Raw genomic sequence first — 15,421 nt, 5'->3', positions numbered from 1 at the left:
TGGTTTTTTTTTTAATAGCGATTTAATGAACAAACAAGGTCCAATACTGGTACATTTACAACACCAGTACTCCCCAGATATAAAAAATAAACACTCTAAACACTATTTTCTGAAGTTACCCAACTGGTATTTGTTTTTGTCTTGATACCTTCAACAATGACATGTGTGTAATTTAAAGGGTAAAAAGAAAAATAGTCAAGCACAGCATAGAAACAGCAGCTAGTTATGGAGCTAGTATTGCATTTAACCAACGTGCTCCCCTTTTCTTTATTTTTTTTATACCCCTTTATAAAGCTTTTGACACAAACAAGTCATCTCAGTACAAACACTGCTTTCTACAAAACAAAAAGGAGTGGCAGTGAAATCAAGAAAATACTGTACAAAAACAACATGGAATGACTGACACTGCGAGGTGTGGCACTTTAAGGGTTAGCTTATGTATATGTTTATATTGAAACACCTTGAAGAAAGTGATCTACTTCAGTTTCAATCAAAAGTGCAGTTTTTTTTTCCAATTTTAGAAATGAACATTATTTTGGGAAAAAAATGGTACCCCAATATTTTGAAAAATATGCAAGTAAAAAAGTAGCTTTGTCCTGTTCTTTCCGGGAAATCTGGCACATTAAAAAGGGCTCCTCAGTAACTTTCAAGTTTGACAACACCACCATCTCCCTCGCTGACAAATCTCTTCCGGCCTCTGACAAGAGACAGAACATATTAACGTACAGTAATAACAAAACAAAAAGAAAATCAGGGAAACACATCTCCCGAGTGTAAGGTGTGTGTCTGAGAAAACTAGTAGCGTGCACTTACCGACAGGGACAAAGATCTCTTAACTTTACATCAATGATTCCCATACTGAAGCTTTTGTCAACACATTGCTCCAGGATGAAGTATGCACGAGGGACATCAATGTTGATTTCAGCAATGTCCATATAAACTCTTTCATAGCCCTATGAAAGAAAAAGAAAAAAAAAAGACACTGTATATAAACAGCATTTTCTAAGGCTAGCGCACAAATGAGCTGGTGCTGGGAAATAATGATGTGCAGTGAATAATTCAAACACCAGGTGGCGCCTTACCCTTCTCATTTGGTCTATATTGATGACGGAAGAGACAGACAGGGACTTGAGTAACTGCAGAACCATTTTCAATGTTTTCTCTCCTTTGGACTCCAAAATCATCACAATTGCCTTAGGGAAATAGAAATATTCACAGCCTTGTATTAGCACTCAAAAACCGTTGCTGCTATCCACTGGAAGAACTAAGTGCAGTATAAAACATACAGTTATTTTATTTACACTCCTAAATAGGGATTGAAAATGTAAAGATAAAAACTTCAAACTATGATAAGATGTTTCAAACGATGGCGGAGTGTCATCTGCACACACAATATTGTTCAGGTATAGAATAAACATAGTCTTTCTGGCTCAGTTTGGGTTTTGTTTAGCCTCTGACACACCTGAAATGTGATACTTTATGTGAAAGACTGAGTTTGGGCTGTTCTGCTTTAAACTAAAGCAAAGGGTTTACCTCATAGACAAACTCATGGTGGAAATGGGGAACCTCCAGATCTTTCAGGCACTTCTCAGCCTCCTTGCTGTCTCCAGACAGGATGTACTCCTTCAGCAGCAGGTTCATCTGACAATACAGAATAGGAAATAACTATTATTAAAGGTCCCATGACATGCTGCTCTTTGGATGCTTTTATATAGGCCTTAGTGGTCCCCTAATACTCTATCTGAAGTCGCTTTCCTGAAATTCTGCCTTGGTGCAGAATTACAGCCACTAGAGCCAGTCCCACAATGAGCTTTCCTTAGAACGTGCCATTTCTGTGTCTGTAGCTTTAAATGCTATTGAGGAGAGAGGGGGGGAAAGGTGGAGGGTGGAGGTGTGGCCTTGACCAACTGCCACTTTGCTTGTTTGCAAGCCATGAGGTCTCTCTCTCTTTCTCATGAGCGGGCCAAATTCTCTGGGTGGGCAAAACAGAAAAAGGGGAGGTAACCTTGCTCCTTATGACCTCATAAGGAGGAGATTCCAGATCGGCCCATCTGAGCTTTCAGTTCCTCAAAGGCAGAGCAGGATACCCAGGGCTCGGTTTACACCTATCGCCATTTCTAGCCACTGGGGGACCATCGGCAGGCTGGGGGAACGCATATTAATGTTAAAAAAACCTGAAATTTGTGAAATTTTCATGCCATGGGACATTTAACCTATGGCGTTTTTCTTACAGCTACAAGTTGTAAAAAGAGCACCAATGAGTCGTAATTGTAGGGAATTCTTGGACTTGAATGAGTGTTAAGGCTCTCTAAGCGGAATAGATGTTTACGAATCATGGTATCGCACCCAATATTCATAGAAACCCCCTTCTCAAAAGAACAGTGGGCCAGACAGGTACATTGAAACTGCTACATATGTTAATGTAGTACTGTTTGTTCTTGAGCATTTGAGAAAATAAACCTGAACACTGTTTTCCTCAAGGGGTGCTGCATAGATAAAAGTTAGGGCAGTGTTTGCACAGAAGTGATGAAAGAGTTTGGGTTTCTCAGCCATCAAAAATGTATTTCTTGTGGTGGTGAATTTACTGAACCAGATAAAGCTTTATAACACAGACACACACAAAACCACAGGTCTACTACTGGTGTCTTTATGTAATCTACCTCTTTAATGAGCTGTATGACAGGTCTCTGGCCCCCGCCTGTGCCCCACTGGTTGTCTATGCGTAGGCCACCCATACTCATCCTCAGCAGCACCGCCGCCCGGTCTAGTGACACTCTGGAAGATAAAAAAAAAACAGTCAAGGTTTGTGGGGCAAAGTTGTTACACTGCAACACTTTCTTTCATACCCACATCCATTACTGTCCCATCTCTCGTACATGGAAGTGATCTCACTGCTTCTCCTCCAATATACAAAAATTCTGATGTTTTGCATGTTTGTTTTGTGGGTGCTGTGGCTTTGATAAAGAACCCCTTTACCAAAAGTTGCTTGTCATGTTTGAGAGAACCTTTGTTTATCACATTAGTGTACTTACTGGAAAACGCTTTGGATAGGATTTGATTCCTATATGTGAAATAGAAAACTCAATACAAGATATGTTTCCTTTACCTTTAAAGTGCTCATATTATTCTCATTTTCAGGTTCATAAATTGTGTTTAGGAGGTTGTACCAGAATAGGTTTATGTGGTTTAATTTTCAGAAAACACCATATATTTGTTATACTGCACATTGCTGCAGCTCCTCTTTTCACCCTGTGTGTTGAGCTCTCTGTTTTAGCTACAGAGTGAGGCATATCACTTCTGTACCATCTTTGTTGGGAGTCGCACATGCACAGTAAGTACTGCTAGCTTGTCAGTTGCAGAGTATGAGGGTGTGCCGTGCTAGCAGCTAGGCAAGCATTATAACGTGTGTTACAAAGTGACGCACAGTCGTCACGGAAGTAAAGGCTGGACTACAATGGAGCTGTTAGGAGCAATTGGTGAACAGTGTTTTCTGTTGGAGATGGTAAGTTCCTTTGGGGTGGACTTTGGGCTTTTTCACTTTGTAAACCAATGGACCTTTTTCACAGCAGACATTTTGACTTGTCATAGAAGGAAAAGCACACCTTAATGATGGCTCCATTCCATCAAGTGTCCCAGTAAGCTATTTCAGTGAGTCAGCATGCACAATACCAGGGCCTCTCCTAAGTGGAATGCAGCCATCATTAATGGTTTTGAATACACCTGTGCTTTATCTACTATGACATGTCAACATGTCTGCCGTAAAAAAGGTCTATAACGTGCACAAAAAGATATATAACACAATAAAGGAAAGGGGAAAAGCCAAAAAGCATAATATGAGCACTTTAATACATTTCTGATCTTGTTTAACACACTCCTCTAAGAAAAAAAAAAATCGGATTCTCCTGCACTTTCTTACCTTACTTCCTGAAGTGACCACTCTATGCTATATTTAATGATCTGACTATTATGTGTGGAACTCACCATTGACAGGGCTCAATCCAAAAAAATGTGTCTTTCAAATTCCCTCTGCACGTAATAGGATAGGGCTACAACCAGGCAGAGCAACGAAGAAGGAAGAGAAGCTAGTTGATAGATTAAACCTTTGCTGTATCCGGTCGGCAAAACTCTGAACACATCTTCCTTTTTAAAGAAGGATTTCAGTGCCGTTCTTTGTTCTTTTCTCGAAGAAAAGCTTAACTCCAAGTTTTCCAGAAGACCGCTGTTCCCAGCAGCAGCAACCATAAGCCCGCCCACCGACTCTATACACGACGTGATTGGCCTGACCAAAATTTGGTTTTTCCAGCTCGCAAAACAACGGAGAGTGCCTAGACTGACCCTGGCAGCAAAATAAATTTGCTGCCACTAGGGTGCGTCTAAATTTCTAGGCTACTTTAAACCCTGACATAATCACTAAGGATTTTCATAATAAGAGCATAAAACAGGAAACTAAAATAATGGCACCAGCAGAGCTCGGCCATCCCATACCTTGTGTATTGACAGTCAACTCTGCCTTTGTAGCCATCGATGTAGCTCTTGGACAATATTTGGTCGCTCACAGCGCGTGCAATGAATTGGCCCACCAACTGGAAAATGAACACAAAAGAGGAACATTTTTTTAAATAAACATGAAAGTCAAGGGCCTCATGTTCATGAATGCCGGACATTTAAAACATCTCGCCTTTTTGTGCAGGGACATTCTGTGAGGAATAAGCATTTATTCAGAAAGACACTGGCATTTCTATGGCTCCCTATTGATTCATTTTGTTTTTTTAATCTGGGAATTAATTTGTATTTGTTATATAGAAAATACAGGACAAAGTCATATTTTAAAATCACTAATACAAAGTTGTTTTATTCCATTACTTCAAGGAACAGTGTCTTCTTGCAACAGTAAATAGAATATAGTTTTGGTGCATGAGAATACATGGAAACACACAAAAACACTGACATGACAGATGACTGGCAGTGGACTCAGGGGCACGTGTGTATGTGTTTGTTTACAGTAGTGCAAGCACATGATTTAGGGAAACGAAAGAGCTGGCTTTGCTCTTCTGGCCTCCACAAAGCCTGTGCTCAACACTGATCATTGTTCCTGTTCAGACAAGAGGCAGCTCCGTCTCATTTGACCCGTGGCTGTGTCTAGACTGGCAGGCACATGAGGAGAAAGAGAGGAGTGTGCAATGTGTGTGAGAGAAACTGAGCAAGAGAGAGTGAAATGGGTAAAGGGAGGGAGGCGGGGGCAAGGCAGAGTCATTACCCACAGAGAACTGGGAGAGTGGGATAGAAATGACTAGTGAGCCCCAACGAGACAGGAAGGGTGTGAGGGGTGGCAACCAATAACCCTTTGAGCGTCCTTTGTTGAGCTTGCATTTTGCGAGAGCAGACAGACAATGGACAGAGATCTCATGTCTGTGCAGGACGGACACACACACACACACACACACACACACACACACACACACACACACACACACACACACACACACACACACACACACACACACACACACACACACACACACACACACACACACACACACACACACACACACACACACACACACACACACACACACACACACACACACACACACACACACACTCTCAGTATGAAACAAGTCTTGTGTGTTGACTGTAATGGGACTGACCAATACATAGTCAAAATTATATAAAAAATGACTATCGTATATATTTTTCCATATCGTTTCTATGGCGAGCTCGAAAAACCAGCGCCAGTAGCTGCGTTACGGCAACATGTACATCATTTGGACGACGCTTTGTCTCATACTTGAACATTATGTTCATTTTGTATTTAAGTTCTTAATAAAATGAGAAAATACTCAGTACTCTGCATTTGTCAAGTATTTAATTTACATGAGTATACAAAAATAGGCTTCACCATGTGGTTATTTAATTACCAGAACACATGCTATATTGCGATATACAGTATATCGATTGAGATATGAAATTACTTAATTCGGGATAGAAGATTTTGGCCATTATCGCCCAGCTATAAGTTGCTAATTGAGCTACAGGTGTACACCCTCAGTTGACTCACCTGTGGGGCTCCAGGTGTGTCCAAGACCAGATCGGGCAGCTCTAGGAGCAGTTGGTCGAAGGACTTTTCCATGTCGCTGAGGGACAGCACCGGCCCACACAGGTCGGCCAGCAGCCTGGAGGTGAGCTCCCGGTGGCTTGCTTTGGCCTCCAGGGCTAACGACACAGCCAGCGAGGGCACTTTGCTCTGCATCGGTCCCAGGTTCAGTTCTGCAAGCAGCTCCTGGATGTAGAGAGAAACATTAACTTGGCATGGGCTCTAATGGCTGTGTTCACTTCTTTCAATTCTTGTTATTTTTAGAGAACTTTCTATGTAGATTTCCGCTTCCGTTTCTTTCCGCTGCTGTCACGCACAAGTACACCGACAGGTTGTTTCCTGCACACTTACCGCTACTTCATTTGTGTCTCCATGTTCAAAGTACTCTTGCACTATGGGGGTGACTGTCTTCTCAAAGTCCCTCTCATCCAGCGGGGGAACCACAGTCTCATACACACAGTTTTCCTGTCAAAACAAAATCACATTCTAGGTCAAGCATTTGGGAGATTAAATAAAGATGAGCTGTAGGGCTGCACGACATGAGGAAAATATCTAATTGCGATTATTTTGACTGATATTGCAATTGCGATATGAATCACGATATTGGAGGGAATGTGTTTGACAGTGTTACAGTGTTTGACCCCCTTTCGCCTTCAGAACTTCCTTAATTCTTCGTGGCATTGATTCAACAAGGTGATGGAAGCATTCTTTAGAAATGTTGGACCATATTGATAGGATAGCATCTTGCAGTTGATGGAGATTTGTGAGATGCACATCCAGGGCACAAAGCTCCCGTTCCACCACATCCCAAAGATGTTCTATTGGGTTAAGATCTGGTGACTGTGGGGGCCATTTCAATACAGTGAACTCATTGTCATGTTCAAGAAACCAATTTGAAATGATTCAAGCTTTGTGACATGGTGCATTATCTTGCTGGAAGTAGCCATCAGTGGATGGGTACATGGTGGTCATAAAGGGATGGACATGGTCAGAAGCAATGCTCAGTTAGGCTGTGGCATTTAAACGATGCCCTATTGGTAGTAAGGGGCCTAAAGTGTGCCAAGAAAACATCCCCCACACCATTACACCACCACCACCAGACTGCCCAGTGGTAACAAGGCATGACGGATCCATGTTCTCATTGGGTTCACACCAAATTCTGACTCTACCATCTGAATGTCTCAACAAAAATCGAAACTCATCAGATCAGGCAACATGTTTCCAGTCTTCAACTGTCCAATTCTGGGTAGCTCGTGCAAATTGTTGCCTCATTTCCTATTTTTAGTGGAGATGAGTGTTGGTGGGGTCTTCTGCTGGTGTAGCCCATCCGCCTCAAGGTTGTGCATGTTGTGGCTTCACAAATGCTTTGCTGCATACCTCGGTTGTAACGAGTGGTTATTTGAGTCAAAGTTGATCCTCTCTCAGCTTGAATCACTCGGCCCATTCTCCTCTGACCTCTAGCATCAACGAGGCATTTTTGCCCCCCCAGGACTGCAGCATCCTGGATGTTTTTCCTTTTTCAGACCATTCTTTGTAAACCCTAGAAATGGTTGTGCGTGAACATCCCAGTAACTGAGCAGATTGTGAAAGACCAGCCCGTCTGGCACCAACAACCATGCCACGCTCAAAGTTGCTTAGATCAACTTTCTTTCCCATTCTTCAGTTTGGAGTTCAGGAGATTGTCTAGACCTGGACCACATCCCTAAATGCATTGAAGCAGCTGCCATGTGATTGGTTGATTAGATAATTTCATTAACATGAAATTTAACAGGTGTTCCTAATAATCCTTTAGGGGAGTGTATATTGCGCCTCCCTGCGATTTGGATATTGCACTAGTTCATATTGCGATTTTGATAAAATTGCGATTAATATTGCAGTCCTAATGAGCTGCCATACATGCTGGTAGTTTTATCAAGAATTAACATTTACAGTAAATGACTCACTTGTCCAGTTTTTGGTATTTATAAAACAGATTAATACAACACTTTATTATTATTTTATTCACCGTACATACAAATAATAGGAAAAATCTACAATATGATGCAAGTTAGTACAGCAACGTCATAAACTACACCTTCAAAAATTACTACATGGCAACAAAGTCTCAACAAACATTACACATTATAAGCCCCACATACATTTCTTTTATTGCAGGGTTTTGCATTGATTGCATCAGATTTTACAAGTGACCATGCTATTCCGAACACTACATGCATAATAAAGAAAAACACCACAGACAGTACCTGAGCTTCGTCATAGTTGGGGTCTTTCTGATCCACCTCCTCCAGTTCATAAACTTCACCAGATCGGCCCCACACACCTTTTCCTCCAGCCCCACCTGTGGACAAACGTCAGTGACAATGTTCAACATGAGATCTGACAACATCCTGATGGCTCATTTTAAAGGCAATATGGTAAAAAGAAAAAAGCAAGGCCATGAGCAGTGTCATTTTCAAAAGATTGAGTGGCACATATCTGGTTACTTGAAACATGAGTTGTTTTGAAAACATCTCATCTCTGAACATGATGTCCCTGAAATATAACTCCTGAGAAACACCTTCAAAGCCGTTTTAAAAGCAGAGAGAAGAAGGTGGGGTAGTGGTACTGAAGGTAAAAATTGAGACACGGAAACAGAAAGGTGACGCTGATCTATATATGAATCCTAAGTGTTTTTGTACCCTTTGTCAGATTAAATCTTATGAGCAATTTAGGGTCAAACACCCACTGTATGGTGCTAGTGTCAGACAAAACCCAGACACATTTTCATTATCTGCTCATTAAAAGCCTGACCAGCCCCATGCTGTGATGAGGGTCAGAACCCCTGTCACTCCTCGATGTGGGTCGAATGCAGATGGGAGTTGCGCATGCTCAGATTCAAACGGTTTACGGCGTAACGCCAAGGGATCCGGATCCAGCAAACATTTTAGCTATCTATGATTGTTTGATCGCTAACATTAGCTCAAAACGGCATTCAAGTGACAGCCTTTGTTGCGTTTGATTGCTAACTTGTAGCCAGCAGTGAACGAACTTCGTTGAGTAGGTCCATTTTTATTGTATAGACATTACATAAGTCTCTCGTTAGCAGGTTCTTGTAGGCTACTTCAGCCTCTAATCTAGAATTGACATCAGGTGCCGTGATGTCTTACGCTACATAATAAATTACTGCTATGTAATGTACCGATCTCATTATTCTGTGGCTAACAGCAAAACAGATCTGCTAGCCTACCTGTGTGGGGCTGTCGGAAAGTGACGCATGCGCAACTCAAATCTGCACTCGACTCACATCGGTTAGTAACAACCCCCACTGGTTATTTTGTTGTCCTGACCTGACCTCCAAACATTTCTGGAGACGTCCAGATTGTTTTCAAATGTGTGAAATTATTATTATCAGTATTATCATTAAAGGCTTTGCAGTGTCAAGCCTCTTGGATTCATTTTAAAGAGAAGTAACAGTTCTAACCTCAAGAAGGAAATAGCAGTCGAAAAAAAGTGAGATGTGTTGGGGACCAAGAGTCTAGTTAAACCAAAAGGCCTCAGATTAAACTGACCTCTGGATACAGGACACACATGTGCTCAGAGACAAAGGAATCTTGGCCTGCATGTAAACCCCCAAAGCCGGGGTAATTCACACCTCTATGCGAAAGTGCCAGCCAGAAGGGAAACGCCTCACAACTGGCAGGAAGTCAAAGAACTACAAGATTGTAGTCTTCACCCTTTCAAGAGTTTCGAGTCTTCCTATTGGTTCAGCGGGACCATAAACACAGCAGGGGGTCTTAACCTATAAAAAGCCTGATCCTAGGAAAATCCTCATCTTCCATTGCAACTCGGTTGCTGAGGGGAGCGCACAAGCGCTTGTGCTGAACTTCCATTTTCTGGAGAAAGTGGATTTTATTTCGGTGGATCCTTGAAAACGCACCAGTGTTTTCATATCTGCAGTGAGAAGGAAACAACGTTTATCTTCTCAAAGTTGACTAAACTTCCCCCTTTCTGCCTTTTTGGAGGAAGTTTCTCTGTGGCTGCTGACGAGCGCCAAGGGATTTGTTCTGTTTCATTTCTGTGGAAATCTATGGACAGAAACAAACAGACTGAACACACCGTAAGAAGGCTTACGTCTGGGCAGAGATAAGTAGTGTGTTTATTAATGAGCAAAGGGTTCGCTACCACTTGTTGCCATTAAGGTGATCTGATTTAATCATGTACTGGTCCATATGCGATTATTAATCTGTTCTGTGAATGTATAACTGATCACTATACTGTTCGATTTTTGTTGTGTTAAGTAGCTTGGTAAACCTTTCACAGAGTTTTAATTACTGTCTGCAATAGAATCGCGAAATCAGCAGTTAGCCACTGGAGTGGTTATAATGACCAAAGTTTCCCTCAGTAAGTCAAAAGTCTCAGTCTGTCCTAACTACACGTGTGGTCCAGACCTGAGTAGCTGAGGAGGGCGGGTCATTATCGATAACTACGATCAGAGTGCCTCTTTTCTTTACTCTTCTTCTCTTTCTTCTTTTACAAAAGACACACACACACACACACACACACACACACACACACACACACACACACACACACACACACACACACACACACACACACACACACACACACACACACACACACACACACACACAACGCTGTAGTTTAGCTATGTGGAATCGGCTTACGTTCGTACAGAGCTAACACAGGAACTAGCTACCATACCGGCTAAGCGTGCGCGTTGCCTAGCAACCCCCCGGCTTCTTCGGCCCTTCTCTGTGCACCCAGCACCACTACCGCCCTCTTGAGGCTAAATAGTTTTGTGCAGCTCACAGGAGTAGCCATTTTTGGAGTTGTTTTTATGTTAGAACTACATTTCGACACCGCCCCTCCTATTTCACACACACACACACACACACACACACACACACACACACACACACACACACACACACACACACACACACACACACACACACACACACACACACACACACACACACACACACACACACACACACACACACACACACACACACACACACACACACACACACACACGTCCATGATGCTTTGTTTTTGCTTTGTTTTGGTTGTGATATTGTAAAAGATATATAAGTTTATTATCGAAGGATTATTGATTAGCTACTGATAATTGTGACGTTAATAAATCTTATTATACTTAATTAGCAGTTGCTTGTGATTATTTGTGTACTTGTTGTAATAATTGCAGGTCCGTGCTTGGATTCACCCCTTCCTTCATTTCCTTTTTAAAGGATTACCACAGAAATGAGACTGTTCCACAGTTTGAATATTGGTCCCTGACTTGCAGGGTGGTGCCCCGTTTTGAATGTTTTGTCGATTTGATAAAGTTATTAATAACCATATTCATAACTTATTAATATTGATAAAACATCTTTGATAATTTGCCAATGATCAAATCTGTACCCTACGAGAATCCTACATTTTGGTTCAGCACAAGCGCTTGTGCGCCCCCCTCAGCAACGAAGTTGCAATGGAAGACGAGGATTTTCCTAGGATCAGGCTTTTTATAGGTTAAGACCCCCTGCTGCGTTTATGGTCCCGCTGAACCAATAGGAAGACTCAAAACTCTTGAAAGGGTGAAGACTACAATCTTGTAGTTCTTTGACTTCCTGCCAGTTGTGAGGCGTTTCCCTTCTGGCTGGCACTTTTGCATAGAGGTGTGAATTACCCCGGCTTTGGGGTTTACATGCAGGCCAAGATTCCTTTGTCTCTTGAGCACATTTGTGTCCTGTATCCAGAGGTCAGTTTAATCTGAGGCCTTTTGGTTAAAATCAGGTTTAACCAGACTCTTGGTCCCCAACAGATGCTTTTGACAAACTGTCAACCAATAGGCCTTTAACTGAGTGTGCAGGCAGTTGCTTAGTGTTTTAGTCAAAACCACACAATAGATTTTAACCAATGATGCTCTATGTATTGTATTATCTCTGTACCCAAAATAACCCACAACAATTCTCTTTCAGACCTCCTTATATCACACAGCACATCTCTCTGCTATAGTTTATAACATGAGTTAGACTTCACGCAGGTCTTGTCCAGTGGTAAAATATATATATATATATATATATATATATATATATATATATATATATATATATATATATATATATATATATATATATATATATATATATATATACACACTATAGTTGTTATACTATTACTAATGTTATATGGATCATTATCTGTATGTGTAATCTCTACTAATACCCATGCTAAATTTGTTTTATTTATTTTATTTAACCCAAGGACCAAACATGCTGGGATACAAGCCCTCTATCTGGGGAGGTGACGCCTTTGTTTGTGTTACACAAACAAACATCGGCTGGGTCTGAGGTCAGACTGAAGACAGATTAAGAACCCAATATCAAGCAGCTTATGTGACATGCTTTAAAACCTCCATTAGTCCCAACCAGGCACAGTGGCACATGCCACTATATTTAGCACAGCCCACATTAGTTGTGGAAAACTGTTCCACTTCAGCATTAAAACATGGTGGATGCTACTTTGCTCTCGCCAGAGATTCTGCACATCCACTGCATTTGTCTTTCAAAACTGCAATCCATGAACTTTTAATGCAGGAGAGCTCAGAGCTCAAATAACAGGGCCCCACTGGCGTGTTATGCAACCAGCAAAATCAACAGACACTGTGCCAAGAGAAACTACACTTCCACGGGAAGAGCAAAGTGACTTAACTGTATTGCAGTCTGCTGGGATATATAGGTAGGCAGTGCATGCTTACATCACTGAATGAGGACCCGCAGTGAGAGACGGCTGGACTATTAGAACACTTGCTAAATTCTGATCTGCTATATATTTGTGATGTATCAGTGTTACTTTTAAAAGTACAGTTCGGGGAAAGGCAGATCAAAAGGGGCTATATTTGGTTTAATGTATAAATTGGATGAAGCAAGTAAGCCATTCTACAACATAAACTGAATACCTAATGCTGTTATCATTAGGGTCACCCGATAAGAAAGTATTATATTGTCGTTTTTCTATCCTTTAAAGCTGCCCCCATCTTCTATCTTACACTATTACAATGATAGTGTATATATAGTGTATACTGTATGTTTATTTGTATTGATTTGTATGTGCTTTTGTTTCTCCTGTCAAAGCTATTTGTAAACTGTTTTTTTAAAAAGGTGCTATACAAATACAATTATTATTATTATTATTATTATTATTATTATTAGTATTATTAGTATTATTATTATTTAGCTGTCATTGTGCTGTCCAGCAACACAAAAACGGTTAACAAAACTCATAAACAGGACAGACATATGCTCCATTAACCTTATTAAATTAAAAAGGAGCATTCCAGTCAATTTCCCCTCAAATAACAGCCAGCTGTCTCCGTCTCCACTCATGGCCATCCAAAAGGTGAAATAATAATGTCACATCCAATGGGTTGACAGATTATCACGAAGAAAAGCAACTTCTGGTACACTTAACACAAATGTTGCCAAGATAATTATTTAACCTCTAATGGAAATTTACAGAAAAGCTTGGCAGAGCAGATGAAAAGAAAAGGGCGCTTTTAAATGGGCGTGACCTGCTCAAAATCACCTAGCCATTTGTGTACATGCTAATTGGTTTATGGCTCCTAGAAGGAGGGCCAGTCACAGTGATGAAGGCCTTCTATTTGTAGCACAGGGAACTAAAACACCAGAGGCTTTTTGATGTGCTTGTAGTCGCCTGTGGTAACTATACACAAAAGGTTATCCTTTGAAAATTAGAGAAAGTGAGACATTTAATCTCTTTCATATCACACAGGTATTACTTTAACATATATCATATTGTAGTATTGAGAATATATTGCCATATTAAAAAGTAAACTGGGCAGACTTCTTCATTTATTGAAATGTTAAATCTTCGTACCTTTCTTTGGCAGACCTCTGCCCTTGCCCAGTCGGGACTTTCTGTCCAGCAGCTTGCTCTTAGGGCTGCTGGGTGCCACCGAGGTTCCACTGACCACGTCCCCGTTATCGCTGAGAGAGTCCCCCCTGCCGGAGTCCCTGGAGGAGTTCTTTCTCAGCCTCCGCTTGGCCTTCGCCTTGAGACGTGCTTCGTGGATGCTGTTGCTAGACGAGGACAGCAAGTTGCCATTTATCTCATTTCTGAAGTTTTTGTTGACAACCAATCCCCATTGTCTTCCTCTCCAGATAAAAATGAGTCACTCAGGTCCTCCGCCTCTGCTGGATTTCAAGGACAAAATAGGGGAGAGTTTAAGTTGATGAGCAAGTGGTACTGGTTTGTCTGTGCAGAACAGATCAGGGAGATTAGAGCTGATTGTTCTTTGTAGTATTTATTTCAGCCGGGGCCATGTGCAAATCCAATAAACTCAGGAAAAGATGCTTGATGTCAGACTCAATTATACTCAATTTCTATCTGCAATCACCCACAAAATGTAGGATGAATAGCAGAATGTCATCAATGCTACATTCAGCATCACAGAACCTGCAGGCAGTGCAAGAAAAATAAGCAGTCAACCACTTCCGCATGAAAAGTCCCCAGTGCCCCACATAATAAGACACAGCGGATGAGACATTTAAATTGTTGTCACACTCACCAACGGGGTTTGCGTTCAGCCAGGCCTCGCAGTCAGTTGCCATTTTTTTGAAATAAAAAAGAGATTTTGCAGCAGAGCAGCGTGCAAACTAATTATTTCAAATAAAACCTGCAATGTTGAAGAGGAAACAGAATTTTATACGCAGACAAGATTAATAACATGCCCAGACATGCTGCCACGCAACAGCCTCCCCTCCCCCTATTTCATTCAAAGTGACACTGTTGATAAACAATAGTGCTGCGTTAGCTTGAATGTTTAGCGTTAGTGTCAAAATAAAGAGCTGCGTCAAAAGACTCAACTGTCTCCAGAGTATATAAAAAGATCCTACTCATACAGGAATACGATATACACTATCTAAATATGCAGTTTACAGTTTATTAACCGTTCGTTGATGTTACTGACTCGCCATTTATCGTTTGTTAAAGCTCAGACATCAGTAAAATATAATTGTCCGCTAGTACGGTGTACATTTTTTAGCCACAGCGATAAAACTGTAAGTCTCAACAACACTGACATAAAACATGCATTTCTATCTGCCTTGCTCTGTCGATTAGCTAAATAACTCACGATGAAAACTGACCGTCCGTTGCGTCCAAACCTTCCAACTCTTAACACGAATCCTGTTGTGTTTTGTTTTATCTACCCAGCAACGCAGGAACGTAGGTCTGTGTTTTCTTTCTCTGATTGGCTGGGGGTGTGTGCGTTTTTAAAGCAAAGAACCAATGACAATGCAACAC

General features: G+C 41.3%; 1 protein-coding gene across 1 annotated transcript; it reads right to left on the bottom strand.

Annotated features, from left to right (window-relative positions):
• pdcd4b (programmed cell death 4b) lies at positions 1-15,357 on the bottom strand. Its single transcript, XM_028591858.1, is given in 13 exon segments — positions 1-697; positions 814-953; positions 1,083-1,193; positions 1,534-1,641; positions 2,661-2,775; positions 4,486-4,583; positions 6,059-6,280; positions 6,446-6,559; positions 8,338-8,432; positions 13,994-14,255; positions 14,258-14,307; positions 14,685-14,792; positions 15,252-15,357. Coding segments are annotated over 12 exon segments (1,419 nt in total). The 5' UTR covers positions 14,728-14,792; positions 15,252-15,357; the 3' UTR covers positions 1-636.
• Between the last annotated feature and the right edge of the window lie 64 nt (positions 15,358-15,421).

The sequence above is a fragment of the Perca flavescens genome, chromosome 2, assembly GCF_004354835.1.
Source record: "Perca flavescens isolate YP-PL-M2 chromosome 2, PFLA_1.0, whole genome shotgun sequence".
Lineage (NCBI taxonomy): Eukaryota > Metazoa > Chordata > Actinopteri > Perciformes > Percidae > Perca > Perca flavescens.
Note: the sequence above shows the minus strand (reverse complement) of the source record. Positions and strands in the feature narration are given on the sequence as shown.